Source organism: Talpa occidentalis, unplaced genomic scaffold (assembly GCF_014898055.3).
Source record: "Talpa occidentalis isolate TD23 unplaced genomic scaffold, MPIMG_talOcc4v2.1 talOcc4.7, whole genome shotgun sequence".
NCBI lineage: Eukaryota > Metazoa > Chordata > Mammalia > Eulipotyphla > Talpidae > Talpa > Talpa occidentalis.
In genome coordinates, this window is record NW_023605083.1 from 3,386,775 (window position 1) to 3,405,506 (window position 18,732).

The window sequence follows — 18,732 nt, forward strand, 5'->3', positions numbered from 1 at the left end:
GACCTGGCCGGAGTCGCCCCTGCAGGACTCAGCGAGTGGAGTGACAGGCAGGGAGGGGTGCGTGAAGGACGGCAGGTGGGATGGAGCAGCTGTGAGGTTAAGAGGTCAGCAGAGCTTGATCCAGAGAGGCCAGGCCGTGACCAGTGACCAGTGACGTCACCAGGAGCAAGGGTGAGCTGTGGGGGATTAACGAGCAGATGGATGCAACCTCCTGCACTTTGGAAATTCCTGAGGCTTCAGGTAGAGGGTCTGGAGGCTGGGAGAGCGGGAGGAGGGAGCCTCAGCTGCCCAGAGAAGAGTGATGGGCTGGGGGATGGTCTTTGCTGTGTGAATGACAGATGAGGTTGAGAGATGAGGACAAGGCTGGATTCAGGGCTTGGGGCTGCCTGGGCTGGGGGATGGCAGGAAGGCTTGGCTTTTAGGCTGGAGACTGGGAGGACAGAGATGTGAAAGCCCCAGCTCAGAGGGGGTGAGCCAGCCAGCATAGCTTCCTTGACCCAGGAGGACTTCCCGGTGGAGGCAGGCCAGCAAGGGCAGCTGGAATCCATTAAGGGCCGTGGTACCCCAGAGAGCTCCGTCAGACAGCACCCGTCCCAGGAACAGACTGTCCCCTCCCTGGACAACTCCAGCTGCCAGACCCGGCATCAGCCAGCTGCACACGGAGAAGCAAGCTGGAGGGCCGTGCGCAGACAGGGGGCACAGGCACGGGGGAAGCTGGGTGGCTGGCCCGGAAGGAAGGCAGCGGGTCCCCCTCCCTGGAGAAGGCATGACGGCACCGTGCTCTCCCGTGCTTCTGAGGTTTTGTGGTCCAAGCCACGTCCCATGGGAGCTGGGGCATCGAGGGCTGCCCGGGACCTGCGGGAGAGGCTGGGGCAGGTCAGCACCTGAGGGCCTGGAGTGGCCTGGCTTTGATTAGCAGCTGCGGTTGAAACGGTTCATACAAAAGAACAAGCTGGGGGAGCTTTCGGCCTCCCACCAAGGACGCCTCACTGGGGTGGACTCGGTCTGTGGGAGCTGCTGGTGGGAGAGGAGACGTTTCAGCCTCCAGCTCCTCCTCATCCCTGGCGCGAGGGCTCGGGGCCCCTTGGCAGCCAGGCACGCGGGAAGAGCCTGGGCTTGGGAAGAGCCTCGGCCTGGGAAGAGCCTCGGCCAGGCTGCCTTCGGCCCACAGCACCGGACACTCACGCAGACACTCGTTGGCAGCCTCGGCGGTGCCCCGGGCCCAGGGCCGGTCCTGGAAGAAGGGCAGGCAGCGCTCGCAGTCGGAGCCCGTGGTGTGGTGCTGGCATCGGCAGCCCAGCCGGCCCGTGCTGTCCGGCCCGCACTCGCTGGCGTGCCCGTTGCACTTGCACCTGGGAAGGGAGCGCGGGAAGCTGTGGGGGGCCCGGGGCGGGGCGGGGCGGCCTGCCCTCCACCCGAGCTTCACTAACACCCACTAGGGCCAAATTCTGTTCAAGGATAAACCCGCTTCATCTCAGAGCCGGCAGGTCCCCTCTCAATCGATGATGGGGCTAAGACAGAGGACGCCCCAGGCCGCACAGGGGCTTCTGCCGAGGGGCGCCCCTGGCAGGAGCCACGAGGCACCCAGGAGGGAGGGGTGGAGTCAGGGGGTGGCGGGTAGTGGGTGGCTGGCAGGGGCAGGGCTCACAGGGGCATGGGAGAGAAGGGGAGCAGCCGGGCAGGGCCCCTGCGGTTCCGTCTAGGGGGGCACCTGAGTTCTCAGTGAGTCCCCGCTTTCAAGGGCAGCCCGGGCTGCGTCCACCCCACCCAACCCCCCGGGGTGTGGAGTCAGATGGAATCAGGCAGGAACAGGGGTGCTGCATGCACCACGTGCTCGACTGAGCCTGACCACGCAGGCCTCACACCCTGGCTCCGAGGGGCAGGCTGAGCCGGTTAGGGCCCGCCGTGGCGCCCAGCTCTGCCCAGCACCGGCCAACATGGCCACTAGCTCCCGCTTTCCCGCTGGACTCTCAGAGCCTCACAGCTGCAGCAGGAGAGACCGTAACTATCCCCACCTCACAGATGGGGAAACTGAGGCTCCGGCCATGGAGGGACAGCCGCCACGTGGCAGAGCTAGAGAACCCTGCTCGCCCCCACCCGCCACCTGAGCGCCTGCCACTTCTCCACGGAGCCGGGTGGTTCCCCACCCCCAGCACCACCTGCTCTCTGCTTTGGGGACACAGGGCACCGCCCCCAGGTAGGCTCCTCAGGCAGGCAATGCCCCAGCACTCTGGGAGCGGTGAGGCAGGCGGGGGCAAGCGAAAGTCTGTGTGCCCCGGGGAGGGGCAGCAGACATCTCCCGCCCCACCAGCCCTCGGAGCCCACAGGAAGGAGGGGGACTCCTGTACACCGTTGAGGGACTCAGGGGGCTGGGCCACCTGCCCCCACCCAGCTGCCGGCCTGAGGGTGGCCCCGCTCCGCCAGCTGTGACCAGATGTTCTCTGGCCCAAATTGACATCCCCTGACAGCAGGCGCTGGAGCAGCCGCCACCCCACGTCCTTGGAGATGCCGGTGGTTTGACCTGAATCAAGTGTGGGGGTGTCAGGGGAGGAGAAAAGGAGGGATTCTCCAGACTGCCCCAAGTTCCAGCCTGCCCCAGAGGGTGCAGACACCCGAGTGCCGGCAGCGGGGCCGTGTTCCCTCCCCAGACGTCTTCACCTGCCTGGACACCGCCCAGAGTCTCTGCGTCACGAGGGCCTCGCTTCCCACCCACACGGGGCCGGCTTTCTGCCCTGAATAGCTCTCGGACCACGGCCTCCCCCCGCTGCTAGCCCCCCCCAATCTAGCATCTTCTCTCTCCTCCAACCCTTCACCACTCGGACCTGGGAGTGTTTTAAAAATCCCCTCCTGTTCCTGCCCTTCCCACCCTGGACCTTCTAGGTCCTCCTTCCCTCTCACGAGCTGGCCCTTCCACCCGGAGTGCTCACTCGTCCTTCTGGCCTCGGCTGGGCCTTCTGACCCCCCTGCACGGCCGCCCCAGCCTCCCGCCCCGGGTACGCTCCTGCTCTCCTTGGAGAGACGCCTGGCTGCCGAGTGCCACCCACGAGGCGGGGCGGGAACGCAGCTGCCGTCCCCTCGCCTCCCAGGAAGGAAACCCATGCGCCTTTATACGGAAGGCATCGCTGGTGCCTCCCTGTTCTGCAGGCCTCCCGCACCCCAGGACAAGGGGCCACATGTGAGACAGGCCTGGGATGTCGGGATGAGAAAAACGTGGCCTCTGCCTCCCTTCTGGGTGGCCCTGCTTCCTGGAGAAGGGCAATCCTTTCATGGACAAGCTACAGGGTGCACTGACCGACCCAGAGAAGAATGCAGGGCCGGACCAGGGGCCAGATGCCACAGCGCAGCCCTCCCCCGGAGAGGGGCGGGGCGGCAGCCTGTTCCCTCCGACCTCCCCTCGCCCTTGACCCTGGGGCTCTGGAGCAGCAGAGCTCTCAGTCCTGTGCTGAGATGCCGCAAAGCCTTATTAACAATGTTTTGGTCCCCGTGAAGCCGGATGGCACCCAAGTGCACCAGAAGGTTCTGGAAGGCATGGGATGACGGCCTTGTGGTTGTACCTCCCGAATGCAGGAAAAAGACGGAAAGCTTTGAAAGCTTGAGTCCCGCCTGCTTGCGGCCGCCACGAACCAGTCACACTTGGAGGGCACAGCTGAGGGACGGTCAGTCTGGCCGTGGAGCTCACAGACTGTGGCAGGGCACGCAGGCGTCGCTGCACACTGAAGTGCCATTCCCAGTGGGGGGAATAAGCACACCTGTGAGGCGCAAAAGGTGTTCCTAGGCCGAGGGACTGTCTGGTGCAAAGGCCCAGGGTCTCCCCGAATTGGGGGCAGCTCCGTGCGGTGGAGCGCAGCCGGGGTCAGGCTAGGAGGGGGGACGCGGCTGGGCTGTGACAGCCTCAAATGCTGGACCCAGCACCTCTGAAGTGGCCTCCACCGCTCCGAAGCAGCACCCATCAGTGGCTCCGAGGCAGCACCCCTCCTGCTGCAGTGCCAGGGTCCTGGGCCTGCCGCCCCACCTGTGCCTACCTGCCCCCCACCGAGAAGTCAGCCACGGCGTAGTAGTAGGACTGCAGCACCTTGGGGTCCTTGAAGATGTCATCCCCAAACGTGTTGAGCCGGTCTAGGGAGACGAGGAGCTCGGTGCTGGTGACCCACTCCTGGGGAGACAAAGGGGGGCCGTGCCAGCATGTCCCTGAGTATTTGCTAAGCTGGAGGGGGCAGCCGGCACCCTGGGAGCTCCCAGGACACAGGACACACTAGGCTCAAGTTCTAAGAATGCTTGGAAGGAGACTGGGGGCCATGCCACCCCGGGGCCAGGCCACTCGCTGGCCTTGCCCCTCTGGGGATGGTGCTCGGTGTCCTGGAGCCTCGTCTGCGGAGTGACGGAGTGGTGACCTCACAGGGGCACGTGGAGGAGGACCAATGTCCCCACCCCCGTGTCTACGTGGGGTGGAGCACATACTCTGAGTCAAGGTGCTGGGGCAGGGGCTAAGCAGCCCCTCAGGGGAGCCACCTGACTTCTCCCAGTAGCTCCTGCACCCCAACTGTGGAAGGAAGCTGAGGGAGGCCTCCCCTGCTCGGCTGGCTGACGTGGCGCAGGCCTCTCACAGGCTCCATGGATAAGTCACCTGACCTGGGGGACACCCATCTCGTGAGCAGGGGCTGGGGCGTTGCTGGGGCGCACCCAGCCCCCAGGCCCCGCCTGGCAAGCGCAGGCTCCGGGAGGCACTGCTCTTGGAATGAGCAGCTTCCTCCTGGCAGAGCGGTGGGGAGGTGGGAGCCCACGTGAAGGCTGACATTTCCATCTGCCTGCTGTTATAATCAGGGGCGGCTCTGGCGGAATTTTAATCAGCATTTTAATTCAGTCCAGGAGCCCCTGCTTTAGCAATCAGACCCATCAGCACAGAAATGAGCTCCTGGCGGTGTGTCTGCTCGCCCAGCAGGGCCGGGTCCGGCCGTCGCGCTGCTCCCCGAGCCCCAGGGATGCCTGAAACTTTTCTGGGACCTCAGCACTCAGCTGTCTGTGGATCCCTGTCCCCCCAAAACCACTTCCCAATGTCAGCGGCACTCGGGGCCTGGTGAGAATGCGGCGGGGCCCTGGGACTCTGCATTCCTAGCAAGTGCCCGGCCGTGCTGCTGTCATGGGTCCCCGCAGAGCGAGATGCTGGCACCCAGGGTGGGAACTTGGACATCAGAGCCCAAGACCCTGCAATTCCTTCTCCAGAAAACATGCCACCGGGAAAGCCCCACCAGCCAAAGTCCGGGCCGGTGGGGCGGCTGCGGAGCCTGAGGGTCTGGCTCCCATCCTCACTGGAACCTTGCAGCCAGGCACCGTCACGGCCCCATTTTACAGATGGGGAGACCGGGGCTCAGCGAGGATAAGACTTGTGCCGCGGGCTGCACGGCTGGTGTATGCGGAGCTGGGTTCGATCTGACCTTGACTCCTAGCCTTGACCCCTCACTGGCCCTTGGGATCCTTCACCACACGGTGGGCCTGGGGGGCTATCAGGGCGCCGCCCACAGTCCCGTGTCTCTGGCAGCCTGTCGCCTGCTCCCTCAGTCCGCAAAGGCAATCTAAGGCACCGGATGGGAACTGCGGCGGGGGGAGGGATTTGGTCTCTTAGCCCCAGTGGTAGGGGCAATCCCGATGCCTTCGAGGTCATGTAAGGGCAAATGCACGTTCCCAGAAGGGGAGAGAGGGTGAGGCAGCACGGCCTCTTTGTCCTTCTCTGACCTGGAGCAAAGTCCAGAATGTAAGAGACAAGTCAGGACACCCCACTGCCTAAGGGCTCGGCGCAGGCCTCCCCCAGGCGCGGTGCAGACACCTGTCCGTCTCCATGTGACCCTGGTTGCCTCGGCCTGGTCTACAGGAGCTGGAGCCCGTGGAGAAGCAGCAGAATCATGAACATTTTTCAAGGGCTGAGCAGGGCCAGGGTGTCTGGAGAGGTGATTCTGGGGGTGAAGGGTCAACCTCGCCCAGACAGGGGTCTGGCCACCCACCTCCCCCCACCACGTCTGAGGCCTGGAGACGTCCCGCTTGACAAGAGTATCTTTGTCTACCTGGGGTCTCAAGCCACCCGAGAGTCTACGGTAACAATGCAGGGGGTACCCTGGGCCGCACGGAGGAACTGGAGGCCACAGTCAGCCATGTGGGCCGTCAGCTGTGGCTACATGGCCGGCCTCCAATCCAAACCCCGGACTCCGAGGGCAGGGACCTTCGCTGGCTGCGCACGTGGTGTGTGTGGTTACACATGGCTGCTGGGACACCCAGCGCCGTCTGCACGGCTCCTGGGACAGAACGGCTGGGGCCTGCGCCTGGTCTCCCTGGACCCTGCCCCACGCGCTCCCCCCTGCCAGTCCTGCCCGTCTCCTCTCACCGTCTTAGATCGTCACCGGGGGCACAGCTGCTTTTCTGACTTCGGTGAGTCCTCCTAGGGAATGGCTGAGCCTGCGGGTGGTCTCCGGGACCCCCAGGCAGCACATGACACGTCTCACCGTGCTGGGCACATTGCTTTTTGGACAACAGTGCCCCCCAGGAACAAACAGGTTTCCAAGCCTGGCCCCTCCCTACCCTAGACAGGCTCGGGAGACGCTTGGAAAGCCGTGGGAGGGAGACACTGGTTCTACTCCGCAGAGGCCTGTTGTGCCCAGTGAAGTGGACAAGGGGGCTGTCCAGTGCCCAGGAACGGTAGGCGGGGTACCCAGCCTACGGGCCAGTGGTGACTGCCACTCCGGAGCGTGGATATGCATGCATGTGAGACCATGACGGTCACAAACCTGAGGGGACCCCCTGGGACACACAGGGCAGGGGTGTGGGGGTGGAGCTGGCCACGGGCCCGCTGCTCTCCCTGCTGCAAGGATGAGGGTGGCCAGCTCCCAGGACCCCTCTCTGCGGAGTGGGAACGAGCCCCTTCATGTGCCCAGTGCCGCACTGGCCACCCTGGATCTCTGATCTGCGGCCCACGCGTGGCCAGGGTAGCAGCCCTGCAGCCTGACACTAGTCCCTTGTGGTCCCCCCGCCTGGGGTCCCGCCCGCAGCCAGCCACCCCGCCCTAGTCCCGCTCCCCTGTGACCTGAAGCACAGGGCTCCCCTCGAAGTTGTAGGCGCTGGGCCGGCCCTCCAGGGTGGAGAAGGCCACGTTGCCCCCGCTCAGCGGGGAGATGTCACTGAACTCCGAGGTGCACAAGGCCACGCGCTCGTCATCCCCCGGCCGCAGGTGCTGGCCCTCGGGCCTGCCGTAGGTCTTCCAGCAGGAGGCGCTGTAGTACTGGTAGGGCTCCCACGGGCCGCCCTCGCGGCTGCGCTTGTAGATGGCGAAGCTCTCGGGGCGGCTGGTGTGGAACTTCAGCCTCACGTAGGTGATCTCGTAGGCTTTCCCTGCAGCGGGAAGACACGCACCCTTGTTACAGAAGGGACGGGGGGGCGTGGGGGGCCTGCGATCCCGGCCCTGGAGGCTCATCCACCATCTGGGATGCATCGATGAGGCTGTCTGGTGTGCAGTGGCGGGGGTGCAGCACCCATCTGTGATGCCTGCCTGGCACGGAGGTGACGGTGCCAGGGGCTTGCGGGATGTGCCAGCCCTTGCCTGGCCAGGTGCCTTCCTGCACAGGAACCTGAGCTTAGCACCCTGACCGGTAGCACTGACCAGCAGCACTCACTTGCCACCCTGAGTGGCAGCACTGGCCGGCAGCACTTGCTCTGCGCTCCAGTGTCTCCAGCAGTGGGATGTCGCTTATTGCTCTACACTCTGCTCTTAGAAAGTTATTTCTTTTGCTATACCCCAACGAAGCTGACACTCCCATCAGTGCCTCATGCCCTCCCAGTGACTCCATACCCCTGGGGTCTGCAGCCATCCTACTCTAAGCACCCCTACTCCTAACACAACTTCCTTGGGCCTTTCTTTTCCTCCCACTTCTAACATTTTTTCCGATCTGGATTGCTTAAGAGTAGCTTTATCTGCTGGACCCACATCTTCATCTCCCAACTTAACCCGGCGCCACTCAAGAGAACCCTTCAAAGCCACCTCGCTAACAGCCCCCAGTGACCAGGGCCAGGGGACCCTGCTCTGCCAGATTTCTGGGGTCACTGGTCATTCCTGTTACTTTGGAAGCCCCTCTCCCCTCTCCCATGCTGCTGAGGAGACGGGGGTCTTCCAGCTTTGGGCCCCCACCTGCTTCTGTGCTTCCAAAGACACCACTGAGAAAATGAAACCTCAATCCATCAAATCAGAGAAAATATCTGCAAGCCATATATCTGATAAGGGACTTGTGTCTAGACCACACAGAGAATCTCACAAGTCAACAATAAAAAAAGACAAATAATCCAGTTTAAAAATGGGCAAAAGATCTGAATAGACATTATTCCAAAGAAGAGAGGTGACTGGTCACTGAGCGCTTGAAAGAGGAGCAGCATCATGGCCACCAGGGGAATGTGAGCCAAAACCACAGGCGATACAGCTTCCCTCCCTAAGATGGATATAATAAAAAAGACAGGAAACAGCAAGCGCTGGCAAGGATGTAGAGAAGTCGGAACCCTCCTCCTCGGCTGGGGGTGGGGGATTACAATGTGCAGCTGCTCTGGAAAACGGGCTGGCAGGTCCTCAAAAGGCTGAACGCAGAGTTACCACAGGACCCCATAACTGTACTCCTTGGAGGAAATCCAAGAGACATGAGTGGAAATGACTCCCATGTTTGTCAACTGATGAATAAATAAAATGTGGCAGATTGTATGATGGAATATTATGTGATGGTTAAAAAGGAATGAAGTACTGATACAAGCTGCCATGTGGATGAAGCTTGAAGACATTATGATAAAGGAAAGAAGCTAATCACAAAAGATCACATATTTATGATTCGATTTCTATGAAGTTCTGAACAGTCAAATCTATAGAGACATAAAGTAGATTAGTGTTGTCGGGGAAGTGGGTGGGAGTGGAGACTAGGGGATCGCTGCTAATGGGTACAGGATTTCTTATGGGGATGAGAAAAATCTTCAAAAATGGACTGTGGTGATGGGTGTACAACTCCATGAATATACAAAAAAGACACTCAACTGCACACTTCCAGTGGCTAAAGTCCATGGCAAATTGCACTTCCATAATGCTCTTACAAATATATCAAACGCTGGACTCCACGCTCGTTGGGATGGCTATTTTTATACGCAGACAATAACCAGTGTTGGTGAGGATGTAGAGAAATTGGAACCCTTGTGGCCCTGGCTGTGGGAATGCAAAATGGAGCATGCACTATGGAAACTAAGTTGGCCACTCCTGAGAAAATGAAGAAATAGAATGACCACATGAGCCAACCGTTCCACTTCTGGCACAAACCTGAAGCACTGAAAACGGGGTGTGGAAGAGAGATTTGCACGCTCGTGTTCACAGCAGGTTCGTTTATAATAGCCAAGAGATGGAAGCAACCCAAGTGCCCATCAACAGAGGATGAAGAAACATCACAGTGGAATAGACACAGTGCAATAGTACTCGGCCTTAAAAAAGGAAAGAAATTCTGACACACACCACCACGTGGACGCGCCTGGAAGACATGGTGTAAAATGAGTAAGTCAGTCACAAAAAGACAAGTACTGTGTGATTCCACTTACGTGAGGCATCTAGAACAGCCACATTCATGGAGACGGTGGAAGGGTGGGGACCCGGACGGGGGGAGGGGGAGTTAGTGTTTAATGGGGACAGTTTCATTTGGGGAGATGTGAAAGCTCTGTGCACGGGCAGCGGGGGTGATCGCCCAACGACACGAATATACTTAATAACGGCCCACTGTGTACTCAACAATGGTTAGGGTGGTCAATTTTACGTTGCATGTGGTTTATACCACAATAAAAGAAAGTCTGGGGAAAGAAATACATAAGCCCTTCGGGAGGGCAGTTTGGCGACATGGATGGAGAGTCATAAAAATATCCCAGGCCCTTGGTAAAAGCTCCCCCCTTCTGGGAATTCAAACAAGAAAAGGAACCGATGCACGAAAACATTCATCAGGCATTTTTTTACAATAAGGAAAAAACTGGAAAAGTTCAACAAACTCAGGACATAAATTCACACGATGATCAAAGCCATTCAAATAGCTGACAATCCATCTGCAGCACCCAGGGAGGCTCCAGTGCGAGAGCTGAGTGAAAACAAAAGACGCGAGATGATACAGGCAGGATCGGATTAGACTGAAAAATCCCGAAGAAGACACAGAGAAGCATCCAGCGGGGGGACGAGCCAGGTTGTCCCCAGGGCGAGGACTGGCAGCGGCTTCCCTTCCCCTTTCGATGGGCCTATATTCCCCCAATGTTCTCTCACAAAGCTTGTTCTAATTTAAAAACTGGAGAAAACAGATTTTTCTTTTAAAAAAATTGAAAAGCAACCGCCTTGCCATGTTCTGTTTTAAGATGTTTTTCAAAGTTACGCTGCAGCACAGCTTGGCACTGTAATGCCAAGTCTCTTAAAAGAAAGCATGTGTGGCAAATGGAATCGGGGCTGGGGGCGGCCCGGGGGCGGCCTCGGTGCCGCGCAGGCTCCAGGCCTCGGAAGCGGGCAGGGACCATCTCCAGATGCACATTCACGGAAGGCTGCTGTGCGGAGGCCGCAGCGGGTCCGCCCGTCCAGACTCCGTAAACATCTAGCAGCCAGACACCTCGCGGGAGGGGAGCTTGGAGCCACTTAAAAGGTAGCTGGCAGCTAGAAGCATGATCGGAAAAAGGCTGTCACTGGGACTTCATGCAAACGAGCAACATCACGCGCTAGGAGACATGGCAGCTTTTCCTCTTCCTTGCCAAGGCGGGAGGTGAGAGGAGACACAGGAACATCAGAGAGACGCGGCAGGGACTTTTTGTTATAAGAGTTAATTAGAAGGGCTAAGAAAGCAACTTAATCCCCGCTCTGTGATGAAAAGGTTTCTGCCGAAGGCAACCTGGAGGCTAAGGAAGGAACGGCCCCCAGATCTCCTAAACAGCGGCAAGGATTAAATTTGCAGCCTCAGCCCAGACCCTTGCAAGTTCCAGGGGCCAATGAGGTTCAGGAAATTGAGAGAAATGTGTCCCCATCAGAAAAACTGAGCTAAAACATCTACAACTCTTAACTGTGGGCAATACTGCTTGGGAACACACAGCTCCCTCACCTCCCAGCCACCCAATGGGCTGTTCCCTCTGCTTGGGAGGCTGTTCCTTGCTCTCCTCACTTGGGTGGCTGAGTGGATGGAACACATGTCTCAGCCTCAGTGCAGCATGGAACATCCCTCCCTCCACCTTCCTGCCTGATGACTACTCATCCTGAGGGCCCGGGTCTGGGTGTCCCTAAGCCTCCTGAGCCTCCCGTGTCCTGTTCTGTAAAGACCTGACCACCTCTCCCACTAGTGTGCGACCCCCTTGGAACAGGGTTGCAAATCCTTAAAACGAGCACAGACTCCGGCACACAGTAGTTGCTCAATAAATGCCTGCTGAATGCGCAAGTAAAGACGAGTAAAGATGATTTGTACCCTCCAGGAGTTTATAATCCAGTGAGTGACCTGAGACACCCAAGTCTGACAACACAGTGGACACTGTCACAAGTGTCTATACAAGTCAGGAGCCATGAATGAGGCTGTTTGACAACAGTCAGCATTTACTGAGCACCTACTACGTGCTGGCATCTTGCTAAGCACTTACACACTGGTTGTTCGTGTTACAAAGAACCTGAGACTCAGGCTCGAGAAGGGGACGCGCCCAGCATCACACAGCAAACAGCAGTGTCCTCAGAACCGCTGGCTCCTGAGCCCCCAAAGCCCCTGTCCTGAACCTGGCTACGCTCGTTCAGGGCTCTGTGGAGCCTGGAGAGAAGGGGCTGCCCAGGAAGCGGGTGCTGGTCCCACGGAGATGGCAGAGGCCGCCAAGTTGGCACCAGGAATACCAAGCTGTGTCCTCTCCGACCAGCTGGGACATAAAGGCCGTCAGGAATGACACTAGGAGTGTCACAACCGAGCCGGCCCACATCCGGCACCGACTGACCAAGCAGAATGAGTTCAGAACTAAGAGGCTTATTTTGGGAAAATGGAAACAAAACAAAGCCCTTTAATTGGAGCCATCTGGGAGCAGTGGCAGGGGAGGGGCAGGCCCGGAGGGGGTGGAGGTGGGGGGGTTTGAGCTGGGAACACACAGGGGAGGCTGCCCTGCCCGCCATGGGCACTACAAGCAGGTGGGGGAGCTGCTCTCAGCCCGCAGGGTGGGGTGTCACAGAGAGGCCCCTGTTTGGGCCCACCGACTGTTCCTGCCTTCCTTTCCCACCCAGCTCTAGGCCAGTTGGGGCTCCGGAAGCCCTCGCGATGAGCTGGGCACCCCTCAAGGCCACAGTGCCAGGCACCAGGAGATCCCGGTGAGTCAGGCCTTGGCCCATTGCTGTTTCCTCGTCTTTGGACCAAGAATCTAACCCCCAAACAGGGCTCAAGAGTGTCGAGCTCCTTGTCCAGCCCGGGGGAGCAAGCAGGTTTGTCTGGTTGGGTGCAGCCCAGGACTTTGTGTTAGGAACAGTTCTGAGGCCCGGTTTGGACTGATGTGCCTCAAGCACACAAACTAAGTTGGCAAAGGGAGGTGGCGGGGCGCCCAGGACCACCGCAAGAAATCAGGGGCCGGCTGAGGGCTGCGGGGGAGGCCGGACTGGAAGGTAACCCGGAGATTGAGCTAGTGGCCCGGTGAATGCTGCAGGCGGGGAGACTGTGGTTTCTTCAGTGCGTGGAGAGGCGGGTGGGGTGGGGAGGGGAAGGACACGGCTTTGGTGTTTAGGTAGACATTCAAGTGGCCGTCGTGACCATTTTGATGTGTAGGAAGCACCATTTTTTGTAGGAAGCACATTCTCATGGCTGTGCAGCCCCACTCCCTCCAGAACTTTCTGTCTTCCCCATTAACGACAACTCCCCATCCCAACACCACCATTCTCCTCTAGGGCTCCACGAGACGGGGCTCCCCAGGTCGCTCAGACAGGCGTCTTGCCCCCGGGTCTGCCTATGCCCAGCATCACGGCTCCCCATGCGGGGGCCTGGGCCAGAAGCGCCTTCCTCTCTAAGGCTGAATCGCTTTCCGCTGTGTGTTTCCATCACGTTGTGCTTATTGGCTCATCAGAGGGCAGCTCCCCCCTTTGGCTGCCACGAACAACCCCACCAGCAACGCGGGGCCTCCCGGGGTGACGCAGCTCTGCCTGAGCCACCAGGTCTGGGCCCAGGCGGCGGACTGGTGAGGGAGCAGCACACCTCGAGTCCCAGCGCCGTCCCGGGAGAAAGCCACGGCGTAGGGCCTGGTGCTCCCGGAAGGCTGCAGGGCGTTCTGCGGGCTCGTCCCTTCCTCCCTCCTGCAGTCGGGAGGTGCCGGGCCTCCCAGCCCAGCCCCACCACTTAGCTCTGTGACCTCGGGCAGCTATGGAACCTCCCTCAGGTCGACTGGACAAATGACTGGGATGTGGTGCCTCAGTTTCCCCATCTGCAAATGCACATAACACTAGCCGGCCTAGTGAGTATACGCCTGCAAAGCCCTTAGGGGCGCCCCAGGCCCGCAGCACACACACAAGCAAACCTTAGCTACTTCCCCACGCACTCTCCCGACCATCCTCCACCAGGCACCTGAGGGGGCCGGCGGGCGCCGGGGTACAGCTGTCAAAACAGGCTCTCTCCCAGGCAACTCTGCAGCGGTGGGCACAGGGCTGCAGCGGCTACCATGGGGCGGGGGCGGGGGCGCAAGAACACAGACAGGCCCCCTCCAGATCCTGGGAGACGGGAGGGGTGGCCTCTGGGAGGGGGCCACCTCTAAGTTGAGCAGGAGCCCACAGTGGGCACGCAGTTGCTGGGTTTATGAGAGCATGTGGGCAGTGGTGATGGCACCAGCCACAGCACGAGCAGAGATTGGATGCCAGTCTGTCCTAGCCCTGTGAGGGCAGTGCTGCTGTGGGGGTGGACGGGGCCATCGGGAGACTGGAGGCTGCTGTGGAGGTGGGTGAGGCCATCAGAAGACTGGGGGTTGCTGTGGGGGTGGGTGGGGCCATCTGGAGGCTGGGGGAGGGCTGCTGTGGGGGAGGCGGGGTGACCCTGAGACCGGGGACTGTCCGCATCCTTCATGGCATTTGCAATTTCCTGCTCCTGCCTCTGCTGGGTGGGTCCTGGGAACCCTTAGAAGGGTGAGGCGTCCAGGGCCCCAGAGTGGTGTGGGACGGCTGCTGGGGTGGGGGCTCACCGGGCTGCTGCCTTGACCCCTGACCCTCAGGGGGCCTGGCGTTCCCACCAGAAACCCCAGGGAGAAGGAAGGAGGATTTGGCCCCCAGCGCCGGCCCGGCCAACGCAAACACAGCCGCCCACTCAGCAGGAAGACACAGCGGAGCCGGAGCTCGGGGTCCCAGCTGGCGTGGGGCTCCCGGGGGCTGCAGGAGCCCCCCAACGTCCAGCCCTCTCCCCGGGCTGGCCAGGCCCTCCTGTCTTCTCGTGCCCCCACTCTACCGCCCAGGCCGCGGGGTCCCAGGGCAGGCTGGACGTCCCCCGCGTGCTGTCCCTGGTGGGAGGTCCCTGGGTCTCCTGCCACTGCCCACCGCCCTTCAGCCAAAGGGACAGCAGCGCCACCGCGATGCTGTGGCGAGGAGCAGGCCCGGGGGACGGGAGCGGGGTGACGGGGCAGAGGTGGGTGCCCTAGGAGCCACGCTACGTGGGGTGGTGGGAGGGGGCGTCATTTAGTTCGAGGAATGAAGGGAAGACACGGAGGGTTTTAAGAGGGAGGGACAGGATCTGGTGCGACACCCGTGGTGGTGTGGCCGGCCGCGTGCGTGTGTGTGTTTGTGCGCGCGCACGCGCAGTGGAGGGGTGAGGCTGGGGCCTGCAACTCCCCCCGGTCAGCAGGCTCCGACTGTCCTCTCAGGGACTCTCGGGGTCCTTCTGTGCTTCTAGAAGTATTTCAAAATCCCCAAACTGTCCAGGCAGGCAGGGATGGTCCCCTCCCTGGGCGAGGAGCCAAGGCGTGAGCAGACCTGACCCGGACACTGGGCATCCCACACGAAGGGCAGTTTGGGGAGGGCCCCAGGGTCCCCTTTATTGGCCGGGTGACCCTGAGCAAGAGGTTTCATCCTCAGGGTCTCCTGTCTCCTGCTCCAAAAAAGAACAAACTGCGAGGTTGGGTGCCCCCAGTGGGACTCAACCCATGGACACCCCTGTCATTGCCTCTCACCCCTGATGACCCTCCACCTGCTCCCCCAGCCCCCTGGCCACCAGGCCGCCTCTCCCCTGGGCCTCAGGGGGGCTGGGAGCTGCTGGATTGCCACTGCCTTTCATCCCAGACAGGAAGGCTCGGCCTAGCGACTCGGGGATTTGGAACAGATGTCTGCGAGCTTGCGGGGGGCTGGGAAAGCAGCGCCCTCCCTCCCGGGCTGACCGCTGCCTTGCCTTGCCCTGCCCCTCACCCCATCCCTCAGGAGATCCCGGGCCAGAACCGCCAGCCGCCATCCCTGCCACAGAAGCGGAGCCGGGTCCAGGAGAGGGGGCTGGGCCAGCAGAGGTGGCCTGAGGACCGAGAAGCTCCCTGGCCCACTGCGTCTGCAGGTCTGGCACCACTGGACACCGTAACACCCCGAGGCCTCTCCTGCCCCCGCTCTTGTGCAATGCGAGGCTCAGCGTGGAGCCAACCAAAGTTGCATGGATCCCAGAATGGGCCAGGTCAAGGGTGTTCGGTTCCCTGCGCCCCTGGTGCGTAAGCAGGGTCAGGGTGTCTGGAAGCCGCAGCCGCATTTCACAATCCCCGCGGCAGAGTCCACCCGAGGGGAGCCTCAGCCCTGGGCCGCTGCAGAGCGATTCGGGTCACACGGGAGACGGTGCCAGCAAGGAACCTGCACACCCTGGGTGGGGGCAACCCCTATCCCACTCACAGGGCGGGGCGCTGCGGTGGGGTGACGACACTGTCTGGGGGGTCTGTGCCTGACCGGGGGCCAAGGCCCACGATGTCTGCCCCAGAGCAGGCCAGAGACCCCTGAGCTGGGCCGGAAGCACATGATGGAGGCGGCAGTGGCATCGCCACCCACCCATCCATCCATCCATTCATTCATTCACTCTTCAGTCACTGCACAATCACTTCCAGTGTTTGTGGTGCCACCACCTAGCGGAAAGGCGCCGAGCCAGGGGGAGCCACATCAGGGGGTGTGTGTGTGGTCTCAGGCCACACTCATGGCTGGGGAGCTCAGAGCCCCCCGTTCCCTGGCTTTGGAGGGATGAAAACTGCCCTGCTTCAGAAGGTTCTAGATGGAGAGTGAGGCTGACCGAGGGTCCAATGAGGCCACCCAGCAGAAGCAAGGGCCCCACAACAAGCGCTGGGTGAATGGGCACTGCCCCCAAAACCAAACCTGGGGTGCTTCCCCCACCACCTCCCACCTAGCCTGTGCCTGGGCTGAACTCCTGGCCTGCGTTCCACCGACACATGTTACCCATCAGCCAGACCGGCACCCCCTGTCATGAAGCAGCAAGTCTCCCCACAACTCCCACCCAACCCCAGATTCCTTCTCCTGTGGCCTTGGGGTCCTGCCAGCCCCAGCCAGCCAGCTTCCCCAGCCTCCCTCCCCCTGGTTTCCTGTCCCCGCCTGGGTAGAGACCCTGCCTGACAGAAGGTCCTGGAGTGAAGGTGACGAGGCCCAGGAACTGAGCTTCCTGGGGCGTAGTGGGCGGGTCTGCTCTGCTGAGGGCCCAGTGTGCCCCCCCCCCCACTGCATCACCATTTCCCAGCCTTCCCCAAGGCGCTGTCACCCAGGGGGAGGGACAGCCCACCCCGCTGGTGGGCGGGCGCACAGCAAGGACTGCAGGCTCTGGTCCTGGATGACACAGAGGCTCACACCCGGGCTGGCACCCGCGGCGTGTGCTTCCGGCCAAACGCTTAAGTTCTCTGAGCTGCCATGTTCCATCTGAAAAATGGGGACATGGTCCTATAACCCCTTATCTCTGTTGTTGGGCTCCAGATGTGCTGGCATCCTGTGCTTCTCCGTTTAGAAAGTCCTACCTGGTCTGACGATAACACCACAGCGGGGCTGGGGCTGCAGGCTTATTGCTCAGATGAGATTTTAGCAGCACAATGCCCGAACATTCACTCTGAGCAGGATAAACAGTGTCTGTAAATAGCCTCAGGTCAGGCTCAGCAGCCAAAATGAGTTATAAAAATTCTCTTGAGTTTTCAAAGCTGGGAGAGATTGGGAAGCCACTGACAAGGAAGGATGTTGGGGGGGGCACCCCTCCCTGTAAGGACTGTGGAGTCACAGAGAAATGCTGAGCCCTGTGCCTGGCACATCTGGGGTGCAAAGAGGCAGGCATGGCAGGACTCAGAGGGGCAGAGAGTAAAGGGCTGGGTCCTGATTCTCAGGGACCTAAGGGTGCCCGGCCCTGCCCTCGGATGGGTTTGGGTGCAGGGGGGTTGGGCACGCCCAGGGCCTCCGCCATCCGGTCCAGCGACCCGCCCAGCAGCCTGCCCTCTCAGAGGCTAAGCCCTCCGGGAATGCAGCCTTGGCTCCCACCCTGGGGCACACCCTTGCCTGCCCACGGCCTCAGGGGTTCCCTGAGCCCCTGGAGTCCACCAGATGACCCACCCTCAGGAACCCCTGCCTAGGGGGGAGAAAGCTCACGCCGTGGTCCAGCATTACAGGGCACCTCCCTGCTGCCCGGTGCTCCTGCCCAGCGGCCCGCAGCCGAGCACCCTCCAGCTATGCGGGGCCCCTTCCCGTCCCGAGCCCCACCCCTGCATTCCGGGTCCCCCAGCCATCAGGGCGCCTGCGGGCTCCCGCCTCTGGCCGGCGACGGGCAGGGACCAGGGGGCGCGGGGGGCGGCGCCGGGCCGGGCGCTTACCCAGGCGGAGGGTGAGGTTGACCGAGGTGGGGTACTGCACGCCGAAGGCCATGGACGGGCTCTGCCACCAGGTGCTCTCGTCCTGGCTGTGGAAGTCGGTGAGGTAGGAGGCGTTGTGGTGGCGCCGGGGGTCTTGGGCGTCGCAGCGCTGGCACTGCGCCCCCGCGCCCGGCGCGCCCACGTGCGGGCAGAAGTCCTCGGGCGGGGCGCCGCACGTGTGCGAGGCCTGCACGCGCCGGCCGAACGCCGCGTTCTCGAACTCGGGCAGGCAGCGCTGCGCGCGCCCCGCGCCGTCGTAGCAGGCGCCCATGCCGGTGCCCGCCGCCCGCCGCGCCCGCAGCGCCGGGAGCAGCAGCAGCAGCGCGGGCAGCGCCCGCAGCGCCAGGCCCCGCCGGAGCGCCGCGCCCGCCATGTCCCGGGCCCCGACGGCTGCGCGCCCGTGCGCCCCGCTTCTGCCCGCCGGCTCCGGGCGCGCTCCGCGCGGGCTCCAGGGCCCGCCTCTCGCCACGGGCGGGCGGGCGGGTCCACCGGGGGTGGGCAGGGCGGAGCGGGGAGGGACGGAAGGTCCGCAGCGCCCTGACCGCTCCGTCCCTGCGCGCGGGCCCCCACCTGCTGGACGTGCCCGGGAGTGCCCGGGAGTGCCCGCTCGGGAGGCGCCCGCTGCCTCGTCCCTGCGCGCGGAATGCGGGTCTGGGGATGGGGCGGGAGGCGGGGCGGGGTCGGGGGTGGGGGGACGGGGGGGGCGGGGCCGGGACCCCAGTTCGTCTGTAAAATGGATAGTGACACAGTCCGGAGAGACAAAGGACACCTGGGTCTTCACCTGCTGTTCCGGTCCCGGATCAGGGTCCCCAGGCAGGCCCGGGCGCAGAATCGCGCTCACACCCCTCTGTTAACGCGTCAAGAGTCCTGCTCTCG

The 18,732-nt window shown here is 61.8% G+C and overlaps 1 protein-coding gene across 1 annotated transcript in view; it reads right to left on the minus strand.

Annotated features, from left to right (window-relative positions):
• Positions 1-18,229, minus strand: part of LAMC3 (laminin subunit gamma 3) — a 46,310-nt gene extending 28,081 nt beyond the window's left edge. Inside the window, 4 exon segments of the mRNA XM_037491440.2 lie at positions 1,186-1,352; positions 4,023-4,153; positions 7,070-7,374; positions 17,818-18,229. Of these exon segments, the coding sequence (XP_037347337.1) occupies positions 1,186-1,352; positions 4,023-4,153; positions 7,070-7,374; positions 17,818-18,229 (1,015 nt within the window).
• Positions 18,230-18,732: the final 503 nt, after the last annotated feature.